The sequence below is a fragment of the Euleptes europaea genome, chromosome 4, assembly GCF_029931775.1.
Source record: "Euleptes europaea isolate rEulEur1 chromosome 4, rEulEur1.hap1, whole genome shotgun sequence".
In the NCBI taxonomy this organism is placed as follows: domain Eukaryota; kingdom Metazoa; phylum Chordata; class Lepidosauria; order Squamata; family Sphaerodactylidae; genus Euleptes; species Euleptes europaea.
In genome coordinates this window covers 121,185,386-121,200,322 of record NC_079315.1, presented here as the reverse complement: position 1 = coordinate 121,200,322, position 14,937 = coordinate 121,185,386, and the positions used below count along the sequence as shown (strand labels likewise).

The 14,937-nt window shown below is 46.0% G+C and overlaps 1 protein-coding gene across 1 annotated transcript; it reads left to right on the top strand.

Annotated features, from left to right (window-relative positions):
* The first annotated feature begins 3,590 nt into the window (after positions 1-3,590).
* DCTN3 (dynactin subunit 3) lies at positions 3,591-12,138 on the top strand. The gene is made up of 7 exons (XM_056849094.1): positions 3,591-3,695; positions 5,683-5,767; positions 7,409-7,495; positions 8,128-8,211; positions 10,456-10,514; positions 11,744-11,803; positions 12,049-12,138. Exons 1-7 carry the CDS (start codon positions 3,591-3,593, stop codon positions 12,136-12,138), a joined length of 570 nt encoding a protein of 189 aa, XP_056705072.1.
* The last annotated feature ends 2,799 nt before the right edge of the window (positions 12,139-14,937 follow it).

Genomic DNA, 14,937 nt, shown 5'->3' with positions numbered 1-14,937 from the left:
CACAGGGTTGTTGTGAGGATAAAATGGAGGAGAGAACGATGCAAGACACTTTAGGGTCCCTATTTGGGAGAAAGATGGGATACAAATGAACTGAATAAATATCAGGAAATCAGGGTTTATTAGGGCCTCCATCCCCTTTTCCTCGAGAGGTGGTGAGCTCTCCTTCCCTGGAGGTTTTTAAGCAGAGGCTAGATGGCCATTGTCAGCAATGCTGATTCTATGACCTTAAGCAGATCATGAAGAAGAAAAAGAGCTGGTTTTTATACGCTGACTTTCTGTACCACTTAAAGCAGAATCAAACCAGCTTACAATCACCTTCCCTTTCCCTCACCACAACAGACACCCTGTGAGGGAGGTGGAGCTTAGAGAGTGTGACTAGCCCAAGGTCACCCAGCTGGCTTCACATGTAGGAGCGGGGAAACAAATCCAGTTCACCAGATTCGCCTCTGCTGCTCATGTGGAGGTGTGGGGACTTGAACCCAGTTCTCCAGATCAGAGTCCACTGCTCCAAACCACCGGTCTTAACCACTGCACACTACACCATGAGAGGGAGGGCAGAAAGGGCTGTGTCAGTGTTTGGCTCTCATGGTCCTTTCTTGCCTGCCCAGGGTAGTGCCGATCGCCACTTGGGGTCAGGAAGCAATTTTCCTCCTGGCCAGCGATCCCGGAGCGTTTTTGTTGCCATCGTCTGGGCATGGAGTATGGATTGCTGGGGGCAGGGAGGTAGTTGTGAATTTCCGACATTGTGCAGGGGGTTGGACTAGATGACCCTAGTGGTCCCTTCCAACTCCATGATTCTATAGAGTCATCTACCCATTGTGCAAGCTTTGCAGAGCTCTTGCCCAGACAGGGTGATGAATGAAGCCCAGGGAGAAAAATCCCACAGGGGCAGCTGAAGTTGGGGCTGGAGCCTGCAGAAGGTGGTGCATCTGTGTGCGTGTAAAGTGCTCTCAAGTCATAGCTGACTGTCAGGTTTCCAAGGCAAAGAGACGTCCAGAGGTGGTTTGCCACGGCCTGCCTCTGCATAGCAACCAGGGACTCCCTTGGTGGTCTCCCATCCAAGAACTGTGAAGGCCGACCCTGCTTAGCTTCCAAGGGCTGATGAGCCCGGGCCAGCCTCGGCCGTCCAGGTGAGCGGGGGTCTCACACCATAAAGCCCATCCTCCAAAGCAGCCTTTTTCTCCGAGGGATCGCCATCTCTGGAGATCAACTGTAATTCCAGGTAGGGTTGCCAATCTCCAGGTACTTAATTAATAGAACAGCACACTAGCTCAATTTTAATTATGAAAATATTTTCAATTTTTAGGAAAGTCTAAAGTATATATAAATTACCTCAATGGGTTAAATTAATTCTAAGTGTTAAGTTCACACTATGAAAACAGACTGGAACTTGCTAAACATAAGTTCCTAAACATAAATCATATGGGTTATAAGTACCACAAATCAATAATTCAGCAATAGGCGATGATTCATAAACACACGTTCTCATTTACACGTATCTTTCAATCAATACGGTATTCTGTCCGTTGTGCTCCAGCCGGAGCCTCCGTGGTTCGTGCTTTTAGTCTGTATCCAGCTAATGCTGTATTTAGAGCGCACTGCGTATAACTAGTGCAAAATGCACTTTCTATCCCTTAACTGCAGGGATAAATAGGGTTATTGTTACCTCAAAAAATATATCGTGGTATACAAACAGTCCCAAAGGATCCAGGTAACATGGGAGGACATGTCTTCCGGGTATTATACACGTTTCAAGAGGCTTTTCTTCAGCTCGTAACCTGGTATTTTTCTATGAATATGAATTATAAATTATGTTTGGTACAGTACAGAATAATTATAGATTTTTTACAACATTTTAACAAAACCACCCCAACAAAAATACAAGTTTGCATAAAGCATACATACCTATAATATTAAAGACCTCTTACATAGACCATCTTGGGTTCCTAGGAGTAGCTATACTAACAGTAAGACCTATGCTATTTTTAGTAGTTTCCAGGTGTAGGATATCAATTAAGCATTCCATTCCGTTTGCACTCAGTTCTTAAAGGGGACTTGTACGTTTCCAATTCCAAGTAATATACATGTATTAGAACAATTGACATATTATTAGTATCAAACAAAACAAGACAAATAAAAATCCGTATTAAGTCCACGAGGCACTAACGTTTTAAACAGATAGATGAATTTCATTTCATTTTGAAGCATGATTTTATGTTCATTCTGTATTTGAAAAGGGCGCGGTTTATAGAGCCAAAGCACATAAAATACTAAATCATCATTCTTATGAGAATTCTGGACAAAATGTTCTAAAGGGGGCGCATCTTTTGTGTGTGCCCTAGTACGCGAGAGATGCTCTCCTATCCTTAATCTCACCGGTCTAATCGTGCTTCCTATGAATAAAAAACCACATTTACATCGGATGGCATAAATCGCATGATGCGATCCACAATTGCTAAAGTGCCTCAAGGTGTATTTGAAATTACTAGATGTGGAGCCCACTTCCTTTACTGGTAAACTGAATTTGCAGAATGGACAATGTCCACATTTATGATGTCCTCTAATATGTGCAGGTTTTATAGGTTGTGATATATCAGAATGGATTAAAAAGTTTCTTATAGCCTTTGCATTTCTCAGCCCAAAGATAGGGGGCAAGTCGCATCCCGGGATCTCTTTTAACAAGTGCCAATGACGAGTTATAATTTTTTAAATCTGGAAAGTTAATGCACTCTGCTGCCTAGATGTGTAAATTTTTTGGGCCCTGTTTATTCTATAATATTATAATAGAAGATGTAAAACTGTAGTATAAGTGCTCTTTTTGTATTTTTTGTATCTTTGTATTTTTGTTTTGCTTTTTAGTTATTTGTTTATGTGATTTATAATTTGTTTTGTTTTTTTATGAAAATATATATATATATATATATATATATATATATATATATATATATATATATATATATATATATATATATATATATATATATATTAAAAAAAAAGATGTGTAAATTTTATTATCCTTGATAATACTAGCTGGAGATCTCCCCCTATTACAACTGCTCTCCAGCCGAAAGATCGGTTCCCCTGGAGAAAATGGCCATTGGACTCTATGGCACTGAAGTCTGTCCCCTCCCCAGACCCCGCCCTCCTCAGGCTCCGCCCCCTAGAGGGACCTGGCAACCCTAATTCCGGGGGATCTCCCGGCCACACCGGGAGGCTGGCAACGCCCACGCCACCCCCAAGGCTTGAACTGCACAGGAGGCTTCAGACACGTGTTTTCCGTCTCCTTCCTCCGTCCACGTGTCGGCGCATGCGCACACGGCGGTCAGTCCGGGCCTGGCCCTCCGCAGGTCGGCCTCTCCAGCGCCCCCGCGGCCGGAAGTGGACGCCCCCGTCTCCAGAGCAACGCTCCATTTCCCCTCCTCCGACATAACTTCCGGTTTGCCCCTCGGGCTCAGCCACCCTGGCATCTCTGTGGTGCGTTCAGAGGGTAGAGCGGCGCTTTCCTGAGCGCCGGAGTCTCCCTCTGTTTCCGCCCAAGGCTCTTCCGGTGGGCGGGGGTTCCTCGCTGGCTTCCGGTGGGCGTTGCTAAGATGGCGGCGGCGGGGGCCGGGGAGGTGCAGCAGCTGCAGGGCCGCTTGGCGGCCTTGGAGGAGCGCGTCTTCGGGGCGCCGGGAGGGCCCGCGGAGGCCAGGAAGGTACCGGGGGGGGGGAGGAGGAGCTTCAGGTCGCTGGCTTCATTTGTTCCCCCTACCCGCCTTTTCCCCCGCGTCCCTCTCTTGCGTTCTTACCTCACAACAACCCTGCGAGGTAGGTTGGGCTGGCCAAGGCCGCCCGGCGAGCTTCCGTGGCCGAGTGGCGATTCGAACCCGGGTCTCCCAGACCCTAGTCTTGATACACAAGACTGTAGCAGCGGATAAAAATATTTATAAAATAAAAATATTATATATATATATATATATATATATATATATATATATATATATATATATATATATATATATATATATATATATATATATGACTAGCAGCGGAACAGAGCGAGATTAACAAAAAAAATCTGGCAGGGTAGGAGCTTGCTTCTTCAGGTACAGTTGGAATGTGAGTCCATCTGTCCTTAAGTCATAGAGTGGGAAGGGGCCATAGAGGCCATCTAGTCCAACCCCCCTGCTCAATGCAGGAGCAGCCTAGAGCATCCCTGACAAGCATTCATCCAGCCTCTGCTTAAAGACAGCCAGTGAGGGGGAGCTCAGCACCTCCCTAGGCAGCTGATTCCACTGTAGAACAGCTCTTATACTGTAAAAAACATTGTCCTAATATCCAGCTGGTACCTTTCCTCCTGCAATTTAAACCCATTGTTGCGACTCATATCCTCTGCTGCCAACAGGATCACCTCTGTTGTGACAAAACCGGGGGTTCGGGGGGGGGGGAGAGAGACCCAAGACCATTGTTTCAAGAAAGAGTTATTTATTTGGAGCAGCTGCGATCCAGAGGCCCTAATGGGCAGAAATCTCTTGAGTCCCGATTGTACTGAGGGAGAGATATTTATCCCAATTCCAAGATATGACAACCCATCAACATTCAGGGTAAAGCTGATAGCACTACAGACATAGAGGCGGCAGTAAAGAAACAGTTTCACCCAGTTCTTGTTATGGTTCACTGTAACCCTCCGTGACTCTTGCCCCAGTTACTTGCACACAGAAACACAGAGATACCCTGCCCAGCAACAAGCTTGCTGTCCTAATACATTTACAGAAAGGAAAAGAGATTATTACGAATTGCTAAATCAGTGGATCTTCCATAGTCAGGGGAAGTCTACCTTGCTGTCTCACCTCCCTGCCCTCCTCTAAGTGACAGCCCTTCACATACTTCAAGAGAGCAGTCCTGTCCCCCTAAGCAGAGAAGAGTGAATTCTCACACCCGTCATAATTGGCCTCCCTTCCTCTTTATTTTTCCATCTTATAGAGCTGCAATTGGGGTCCTGATCTTTTCCCCGGGCTCACCGTGGACCTCTGTGACAATCTATAAGCGCCGATTGGTTTTATTGGAAATTATTTTATTGTAGATGTTTGATCTGGCTTTAATCTATATTATGTATGTATTATATTTCATAATTGTTAGCCGCTCTGAGCCAGGCCCCGGCTCAAATACGAGTCGAATAATAAAAATATTTTTTTTAAAATTAAGTATTTTATAACGGGAAAACAGGGTATGAATTCTCTAAATAAATCAAAGCAGAGAAATATGGTTATTAAAATGTGCCCCCATCTTTAAAAAAAAACACGATGGTGTCAAGTTGTATAGACGTGTCTTTTTAAAAAAGCGTTCTTGCCATATCAGAGCATCCTTATTTGAAAACAATGTATGTTTTTGTTCAGGATTATAGCCCACCCTGTTCTAAGGGGAAGGTAGTCATTGCAGGCAGTTAACTTTCCTTGCCTCTGAAGGGATAAGGAAGGATGCTTAAAACTATGTCTTCCTGGTTTTCACTCCATGTTTGCAAACTACAGAAGAAGCTGTGCTGCACCTAAGTGAAAGCAGTTGTGTTAGGAACTCTTCTTTGTGTGTGTTTTGCGCATGGCTGATTTTTGTTGTTGTTGTGAAGTCACGATTCAAAGTAACCTTCGTACTGTTGATATACTTCATACTGTTCTGTTGTCAGTCCAATACTCATTTTTTCCCCAGATAGCAGATGGCTTGGTCAAAGTTCAGGTGGCTTTGGGAAACATCGCAAGCAAAAGAGAGAGGGTTAAAATTCTTTACAAAAAAAGTAAGTACCTTTTAAATGTTCTCCCCTAAATAGGTGAGACCTACTTCTTGTTGAAAAACTTATTAGAGCAATTGAAACAAGAGAAGCCTTAAGGTTGCTGGGGTGGCAATCTTAAGTCTAGGGGACGAGCATCTCCTTGACATGCGGAAGGTCCCCGGTTCAATCACCGGCATCTCCAACTAAAGGAATCAGGTAATAGGTGATGTGAAAGTCCACCACCTGAGACCCTGGAGAGCTGCTTCCAGTCTGAGTGGACAATACTGACCTCGATGGACTGAAGGTCTGATTCAGTAGAAGGCAGTTTCTTGTACTCCTGTGAATGTAAATACCCCATTGCAAACATGCAGTGTTGCCCATGCATTAGGGGAAAGAGGACGGAGAAGGAACATGTTGACCATAATGGAACGTTACCTCGTTCATTCTGTTTAGCACAGTTTTAGAATTTCACCATCATGTTTGTTGTTGGGTCTTGGAACGACATCATTCTGCATGGCTGTTATGATTGCATGATGTGGCTACCACTTTTGACGGCCACCCTTTATCTGTGTGCCCAAGGTGGTAAAGAAACCAACTATGGCTATTCCAGAATTCTGGGATTTTTTTTTAAAGAGCTGTTGCTGTTTTGTAAATCTGAGGCAGTGGGGTGGAATTGTAAGTGTGTGTGTGTGAGTGTGAAGTGCCGTCAAATCGCTTTGAACTCATGGCGACCCTGTGAATCAATGTCCCTATCTTTGACCGCCTTGCTCAGATCTTGCAAATTGAGGGCTGCAGCTCCCTTTATAGAGTCGATCCATCTCATGTTGGGTTTCCTCTTTTCCTGCTGCCTTCAACTTTTCCTAGCATGATGGCCTTTTCCAGTGACTCCTGTCTTTTCATAATGTGACCAAAGTACGACAGCCTCAGTTTAGTCATTTTAGGTTCTAGGGTCAGTTCTGGCTTGATTTGATCTAGAACCCACTGATTTGTTTTTGTTTTTTGGCAGTCCATGGTATCCATACGATACATACATATGACCAAGCCGTGTGTGTGTGTGTGTGTGTGTGTGTGTGTGTGTGTGTGTGTATATATATATATATATAATTGTAAAGCCTTTCGAAGTGGTCCATGAATCTTATTATCAGCTGCCTTTCTTCCTTACAGAGCTCAAGGCAGCTTACCATAGAAATAAAATATATACCAGAGTGCATAAAATGCATAAAGCCAAAATGTATAATCACAGTTTAGAACTGCTTTAATCAAATGGGATCCTAAATAAAACCATCTTCAGCTGCCTGTTGAAGTTCGAAAGTGAGAGGCCAGGCGCACCTCCCTGGGGAGATTGTTCCATAATCATGGGGCTACCATTGAAAAGGCCCTCTCTGGTGTGCCCACCAGTCAAACGTCTTTGATTGAGGAGGGCCTTTCCCTGTGATCTTCTTAGCAAGGCTTGTAAGAGATGCATGGTTTAAATTCCCATATTGCAGATGGGAGGACTGAAACTTGGCTAGAGGTCAGTGCCACTCTGACCTTCTCCTGATTCTGACTGAATGTGTTTAAAGTCTCTGTGCTGATGCTGTCTGTCTAGAGATGCATGTTTGCTCAGTTGCTGTCACATTCTGAAGTTCCCGTTTTCTCTCTCTTATGCTCTGTTGACAATTGCAGTTGAAGATGTCATAAAATATTTGGACCCTCAGTACATTGACCGCATGGCTGTTCCAGATGTCATGAAGCTGCAGTTCATCTTGGCAGGTATTTTCATGTAGTGACAGATATACAATGTTGTGTTAGTGATTCGGTGTTGGGATATTTTTGAAACTTACAGCTTGATATGGTTAGCCTGCTTGCAAGGAAATGTGTTGTTCGGGCTACTGGTTATCCATTCAAACACCGTCTGTATGATAAAAATCTCTAAAATAGCTTATCCATCAGAGGAGAAGCACTAATCTTAAACTAGGAAGTTCAGACAAAAGCAAACAAATGGACTCATCATTCCCAAAGGACTCTGAAACACAAAAGCTTTTACCGTCTTAAGATCATAGGCTCACTTACCGTCTTCCCATTCTAGATAGAGCATCCCACAGTTGACAAGGCCCTGGTAGGTTTGTCTTCAGAGGCTGGACTGCTCACTGCCAGAGCCTAATCTGAAGCCATTAGGGCCCAGGGTTTCCCATTGTGGGGCCCAGAACACCTTTCCTGGTGCCTGCCAAGTATTTTTAGAAAGTGGGTGGTACTAGATGGTGTTTTGCCCAGCAAGACTCCTGTTTGGCCACTGGAATTTTGATTGGCTGTGCAGATTTTTAACAGTGTCACTTTGGCATCAGCGGCCACTGCAACTGCTCCTGCCTACCCTGACTCCTGTCTTTCCTTGTCTCCTAAACCAGAAGAGCAATCCATCCTGGCTCAAGCGGAGCTCCTGGAGCAGGTGGACAACCTGAAGCCTTACCTGGACAGCGCACACATGAAAGGTGGGTCTCCCTCTCCCCTCCCCCAGCACATGAGCCTCAGGTATCAGAATGTCTACTTCTGTGTAGAGGCCACGATTGTCTACTTCTATGTGGAGGCCACGATTCACATCTTTTGCACTTTTACAAAGAGAGAAGTTGGCATGATGCTCATGTATATATCCATGCACGCATTTTTAAATACATTTATTTAGCTAGTTAAAATTTAAATTGTAAGCGGCTTCAGGAAGCTTATGCTCCAACAGGTTATATATATCTAATTTCATTTTCAATTCTTTCTGTATCAAGCCCAGTTTATGAATCTTGTAAAAACGGCACTGCTGGCATTCTTCCAGTGAAGAGGCTCATTTCATAATAGAGAACAGGTCCTGTCTCCAAGCTGGCACTCTTAAAATGCAGGTCACGTCTCTCTCATCAGGGACCAGTTACAGTTTACAGTAAGAGTTGTTTGACAATGGAATCATCTACCTAGGGAGGTGGTGAGCTCCCCCTCACTGGCAGTCTTTAAGCAGAGGCTGGACAAACACTTGTCAGGGATGCTGATCCTGCATTGAGCAGGAGGTTGGACTAGATGGCCTGTATGGCCCTTTCCAACTCGATGATTCTGTGATTCTAGTTATTTGTCTCACTGTGAGCAAATTAATCCCACGTTTCCTGTCCTCTACGCCCTGGCTTGGGTGCATGAAGAGCTTGATCAGGTGAAGGGTCCACAAAATCCAGCATCCTGTTTCACGTAGTGGCCGGTCAGATGCCCTTGGAAGCTCTACAGACAGGGCACAGAATGCAAAGCCTCCATCTGTCTCCCCCCTCCCCCAGTAGTGGTATTCATAGATATAGTGCATTTGAACCTGGATGTTCCATTTAGTCACTGGTGCCTTTTTTTGGTTTTGTCTAGTCACCTTTTGAAGCCCAACTAAACTAGTCACCATCGCTACATCCCGTGGCAGTGAATTCATAAGTTAATCAACTGGCCAAATGGCAGAGTAGTTTCTCCATCTGTCCTGAATCGGTTGCTTGCCTGCTTCATTGGGTGCCCCAATGAAGAAGAACTGCTGACCCGTTAGTCCAAAGAGATAGGAAGGGCATGGGAGGTCTGTTCTCACCCCTGGACATCTTTCTCAGTAGTTCCCCTTGTTAAGTATGTCTACCTAGGCCTGTTATGTCTGTTCATGCATCGGATGACGTGGACTCTGACTCACAAAATCATCTATCTGAATGAACTGGTGAGTCTTTAGGTGTTGTTTTGTGCAGTCAAAAGGCCCTAGAGTGAGCACCCACTAACACCTTTCCTGGTGCCCACCAAGTGTTTTTAGAAAGTGGGCATGGCCGGGTGGGGCTTTTGCCAGCAGGGCTAATAATGGGCTGAGCAGGTTTTAAAAAGCATCCTGTTAGACAAAGCTTCTTCCTGAAGTGTTGAAGAGTCACTGTGAAAGTTACTCATAACCTCGCTCCCTGATGCTTTGTCTTTGGCTCCAACTCCTGTGGGCAGCCATTTTGTGGCTGCGCCCACCACCCTGTGTTAGAATTCGAAAGGTACCCGCGGGCTATAAAGGTTTGGGGACCCCTGCATTAGTCTTTTGGTTGGACCTGGGCACTTGCTGCCTTTTCCAGGCGGCTACTTTATTTGATAATTTTAGTTGCAGATGGACACAGCTCATAATGAGCAAAATGCCCAAAGTCTGACCATCCTGCTCTGCTTGGCAAATATTCAGACTTCCTAAATTAACATACAGAATTTCAATCAATCAGTCATTCCTTTATTGGCATAAAAAGGCACAGTACAAAAGGATACGAAAGGAATGGAAATATTAAAAGGTGCCCTTTAAAAAATAGTTAGTAAACAGTTAAAACAAATAACATTGTTTGTTGATTGGCGGGCTTTTAAAACAAACCTTAAACACTGTGCCACAGTCTCCAATATTCTGTGTATCAATCAACAGGGGTCTTAATAGTTCATTGCAAGATTCTGAACATACAGAATTTGTATGTTTGAGAAACGGTAGGCAAAGTCTGCTTTTCACAAATGTTGGAAAACCTTTACTGATTTTGTGCGACGACAATATGGATTAAGCATTGATTTTTATAGCAGTTGTGCATTGTGGTGAGAGCTGCCCATGTTAATATTCTGTAGAATGTTTATATGGTTTAAAGATGGGAAGGTGCCTCTTACCTCAGTGTAAGCCCCTTTGTGGCTTGAATTTCGTCGGCTGTCCTGAGGGAGCCTGACCTTCCTTCTGGTCTTTGCAGCTGCTCCTGACCACATTTCCAGACTCCAGCGCCTCTCTCAAATCCACATCCAGCAACAGGTATGCGGGTAGGGGGTTTCAGGGTAGTATTCATTCTTCAGCCAGGGTTTTTCTTTCTGCCTCGGCTGGGAACTGCACTTCTAAGGGTGTTGTTCCTGCAAAGCCAAGTCCTGGGTTGCTGGTTCTAATGAAGAAGAGAAGAAGAGTTGGTTTTTTATACTCAGCTTTTTTGTACCCTTAAGGAGTCTCAAAGCAGCTTACAATCGCCTCCCCCCCCACACACACACACACACAACAGGAACCTTGTAAGGTAGAATCATAGAGATGGAAGAGACCACTAGGGTCATCTAGTCCAACCTCCTGCACAACACAGGAAATTCACAATTACCTCCCCCCCACCCCCAGTAACCCCTACTCCATGCTCAGAAGGTGGTCTCCTCAAAAAATCCTCCAGGGTCCCTGGCCCATCTGGCCTGGAGGAAAATTGCTTCCTGAACCCAAAGTGGCGATTGGCATTTCCCTGGGCATGTAAGAAATGGCCATGAGAGCCAAGCACTGATGCAATCCTTCCTGCCCTCCCTCTCATGATCTGCCTAAGGTAGGTGGGGCTGAGAGTTCAGAAAGAACTGTGACTGGCCCAAGGTCACTCAGCAAGCTTCATGTGGAGGAGTGGAGAATCGAGCCCGGTTCTCCAGATCAGAGTCCGCCACTCTTAATCCACTACACCGCGCTGGCTTCATGCCGCAAACTGCCATTCGAGCACTGGCGGAACAGCTTGCATGTAAAAAGCATTTCTCTAAAGCGGCGCCTGCACCAGCTGGGACCGTCCCAAGCATTGTGAATTCCTGACGGTCACTCTGGCTTGCTTCTGTCTGGATTTATTACTACCTTTTCCTACATCTATTCCTTGCCCCTTTCACTCCCTTTTGGGAGGGCAAAAGGGGGCAGGGCAGAGCTTGTGATTTCCTGGCCACTGGAAAGTCCCTCCTCTTCCCACTTGGAGCAAGGCAAGAAGAAGAGTGTGTGGCTGCAGGGTGTGCCGGCCACTCATTCTGGAATATCCTGGTGAGATGAGGAACCCGGATGATAAATCCTAGAATCCCTCACACACTCGGTGACCTTTACGGACAGGGATTCTGATCACCAGCCAGGCTAGCTTAATGGGCTCCCCTCCCCCAATAAAAAGTAGAGCTCCCTCTGCTTCTGTCAGCACCCCGGTTCAGCACAACAGAAACCGGCAATCCCCCAAAATGGGAAAGACATTTCACAGAGTTCTTTTGGTGTTGCAGGACCAGTGCGAAGCTGTGACAGGGAACATCCGGTTACTCCTGGAAGATTACAACAGAATGGTATCCTTTTTCATTGCTGTGCCCTGGGCAAGATTGCGCAGGGCCCCGAGAGTTCGATAGCGAAGCTGCTTGCACTTGCAGGGGAGGGTAGGTAGGAGTGTCCCCCCCCCCCCCCCCAGCACAGCCAGCTTCGCTTTCTTCTATCCGCTGCTACGCTTTTGATCAGAGCCCCAACTGTCTAGCCAGGTCATTTCCCTTCCACTTCGGTTTCCTACGTGTTTTTTTCTCTTAAAAGTCTCCTCCAGACGCTGCTCCTGTCAAAGCAGTTTGTCCAGTGGGATGAAATGCTAACCCAGCTGGAAGCGGCAAAACAAGTGAAGCCTGTGCCGGAGTGAAGACCGGGCTATGGCAAGGAACCCTTCGGAGTTGTCTCTGGCTGCCTCGCACCCTTGTCCGACGCTTCCCTTTTTGTGAGCTAGAGAAGAGAGCTGTCAGGCCCTGGACAGCCCAACCCTGAATTGCCTACTTCAGTCAACCACGGCTCCTTGGACTTAACATGTTTGTGGGCTGGCCAGTTGCAGTGACATGGTGGGTCTTCTCTTGCTAGTCATTCCTGACCTTAAAGGGAGTTGAAATGGCTGTCTGCTCATCTTTCTCAGCAGTCCCGCTTGTAACTTATTTTGCTTTCTCTTTTGACAAACAGTGCATGACTGCTTGCTTTTGCTGCTGTTCATTGTGGACCACAATAAAATCTCGTCTACCCCTGATGCTGCCTTTGTGGCTCTTTGTTCCCTTCGGGCCACTCAGAACCGCAGATGTAAATAGATCCACTCTGCACCTTAACTTAGTTCCTAGGAATCTGCTCCATTCTGCAGGTTCAGGGCAAGTTATGAGTAAAAACAGGCATAAAATTTGGGGAGAGTAGATCTTTCATAAGCCACCTTATTGTTGGCTACCAAAGAACAGTGCTAACTTGGCTACCAGAGAAGGTGCTAACTTGGAGTCCAACCTGAGGGGGCAAGGATGCCTCCATATGCCTCCATATGCACTCACTGATTGCATCCCTGGTGAGGGAAGAGGAGACCCTCAGATTTTGGAGGACATGACAGGTTGTAGGCCAAAGGCCCTCGTGTCCTGGGGCTCAGGGCCAATTCAAGCACAGCAGCTCCACTGATTTCCCCCTTCTGCTGCAGAATCTAACTCAGTGCCTTCTCCACACACACACACACACACACAATGATCTTTTTCCTATTGAGGGGGACACACACATCCTCCTAAGATTTTTGGGATCTAGGTTCATTTTGAACTATAAACCTTCCCTCAGTTTCCAGGTATTCTAGAGGTAGTGAGTGTATAGGATTTGGTTTTGCTTCTGTGAGGTAAGTTTTGTGGCGCACAAGGAGATGATTTAGATCACTGGATAAATATATCAACAACTATGAAGATGTATTTATTCATAGGTTGGTTTTAAAGGAACAGACCAACAACACAGGTCTCCAGGTAGACAAAGTAGAAACCTGGTGGAGGCACAGAAATTGAAACTCGTTATGACTTCATAGAGTCATCGAATCGTAGAATTGGAAGGGCTACCGGGGTCATCTAGTCCAACCCCCTGCACAATGCAGGAAATTCACAACTACCTCCCCCCACCACACACACACACACCCAATGACCACTACTCCATGCTCAGAAGATGGGAAAAGGCCCTCCTGGATCCCTGGATGATCTGGCCTGGAGGAAGATTGCTTCCTGACCCCAAAGTGGTGATTGGCATTAACATGGGCATGTAAGAAAGGGCCATGAGAGCCAAACACTGATGCAACCCTTCCTGCCCTCCCTCTCATGCTCTGCCTAAGTTCACAGAATCAGAAGATGGCCAAAATGCCCTCCCTCTCATGACCTGCCTAAGGTTGTTAGACTTTTCTACAATGCGTTCAGGTACAAACAGGCTTTCATTGGCTAGCCACTAGGTTGGATACTCTCACACACTCAGGATTCCACCCACACCAGCCTGCCCTTTCCCCAGAGTCAGACTCAATGGTACCCATGCTCCATGCCCAGAAGATGGCGCAAAAAAACCCCTCCATGATCCCTGGCCAATCTGGCCTGGAGGAAACTTCCTGACCCCCAAAGTGGCGATCAGAATTGCCCTGGGCATGCAAGAAAGGACCTCAAGGGCCAAACACTGACTCAGCCCTTCCTGCCCTCCTTCTCATGATCTGCCTATGGTCACAAGTTCTTGACCAGAGGAGCGTCTTCCAATCAGAGGGGATGATATTGAACTAGAGAGTGATACTTAGTGGCTTGGGACCCATGCATAGCTCTTTTATCATGCACACCATGGCTCTACTAAGCATTAATTCCCAATGCGGCACCCATACCGTGCTCCAGGAAAGCGACCAAGAAAGCTGCTCCAGGGAAGAGGAGGGCCAGGATTGGTACTGTGGCTGCAGTTGTCATAAACTGTAATTGTTTCCTTTATAATTCCCAGAACAAAAAGGCTGTTTCACCTGGGAAACAAAGCCTAATTATAGATAGTTAACAGGCTTTTGAGGATTCTGATATTTTATTTATTTCCTGATGACAAGAGATCATTGAAGGGACAACCCCTGACAGCTATTTGCTAGAGATTGCTAAAGCCTTGACCAAAGAATGCTGCAGCATCCTAAAAACTAACACTTACTGTGGCATGACCTGAACACAAGGCCCAGTGAAGCACAAGCATGTTGAGAAGTGCTTTAAGAAGTCCTTTTCTACTCCCAATGGCCATTTATGCATGGCTGTTTCCTCACAGTCACCCCACCGACTACTTCTGGGATTTGCTTTGATTATGCTTGCATTTTCCGACCATCAGAAGTCGCCTGGCTCTCCCTGCATGTTTCTACGCGTTTTGCCTGCATTTTCTGGGTTTGTGTTCAGCCAGCATCCAGAAAACCCAAGCAAAACGAGGCGACCTCTGATGGTCGGAAAATGCAAGCCATAATCAAAGCAAATCCCCGAAGTAGTTGGCGGGGCGACCACGAAGAAACAGCCAGGCATAAATGGCTGACGTGTGATTTGACTCGCCTTGAGTCTGATGGAGCTGTTTTCCCTCAAGGTGCCTTCAGCACATTGGTTCTTCATGGTGCATAACAGCACAGGCGGCACTTTATGCTGTGTGAGCTAGTTGGGTTTGTTTGGCCTGCTTCATAACA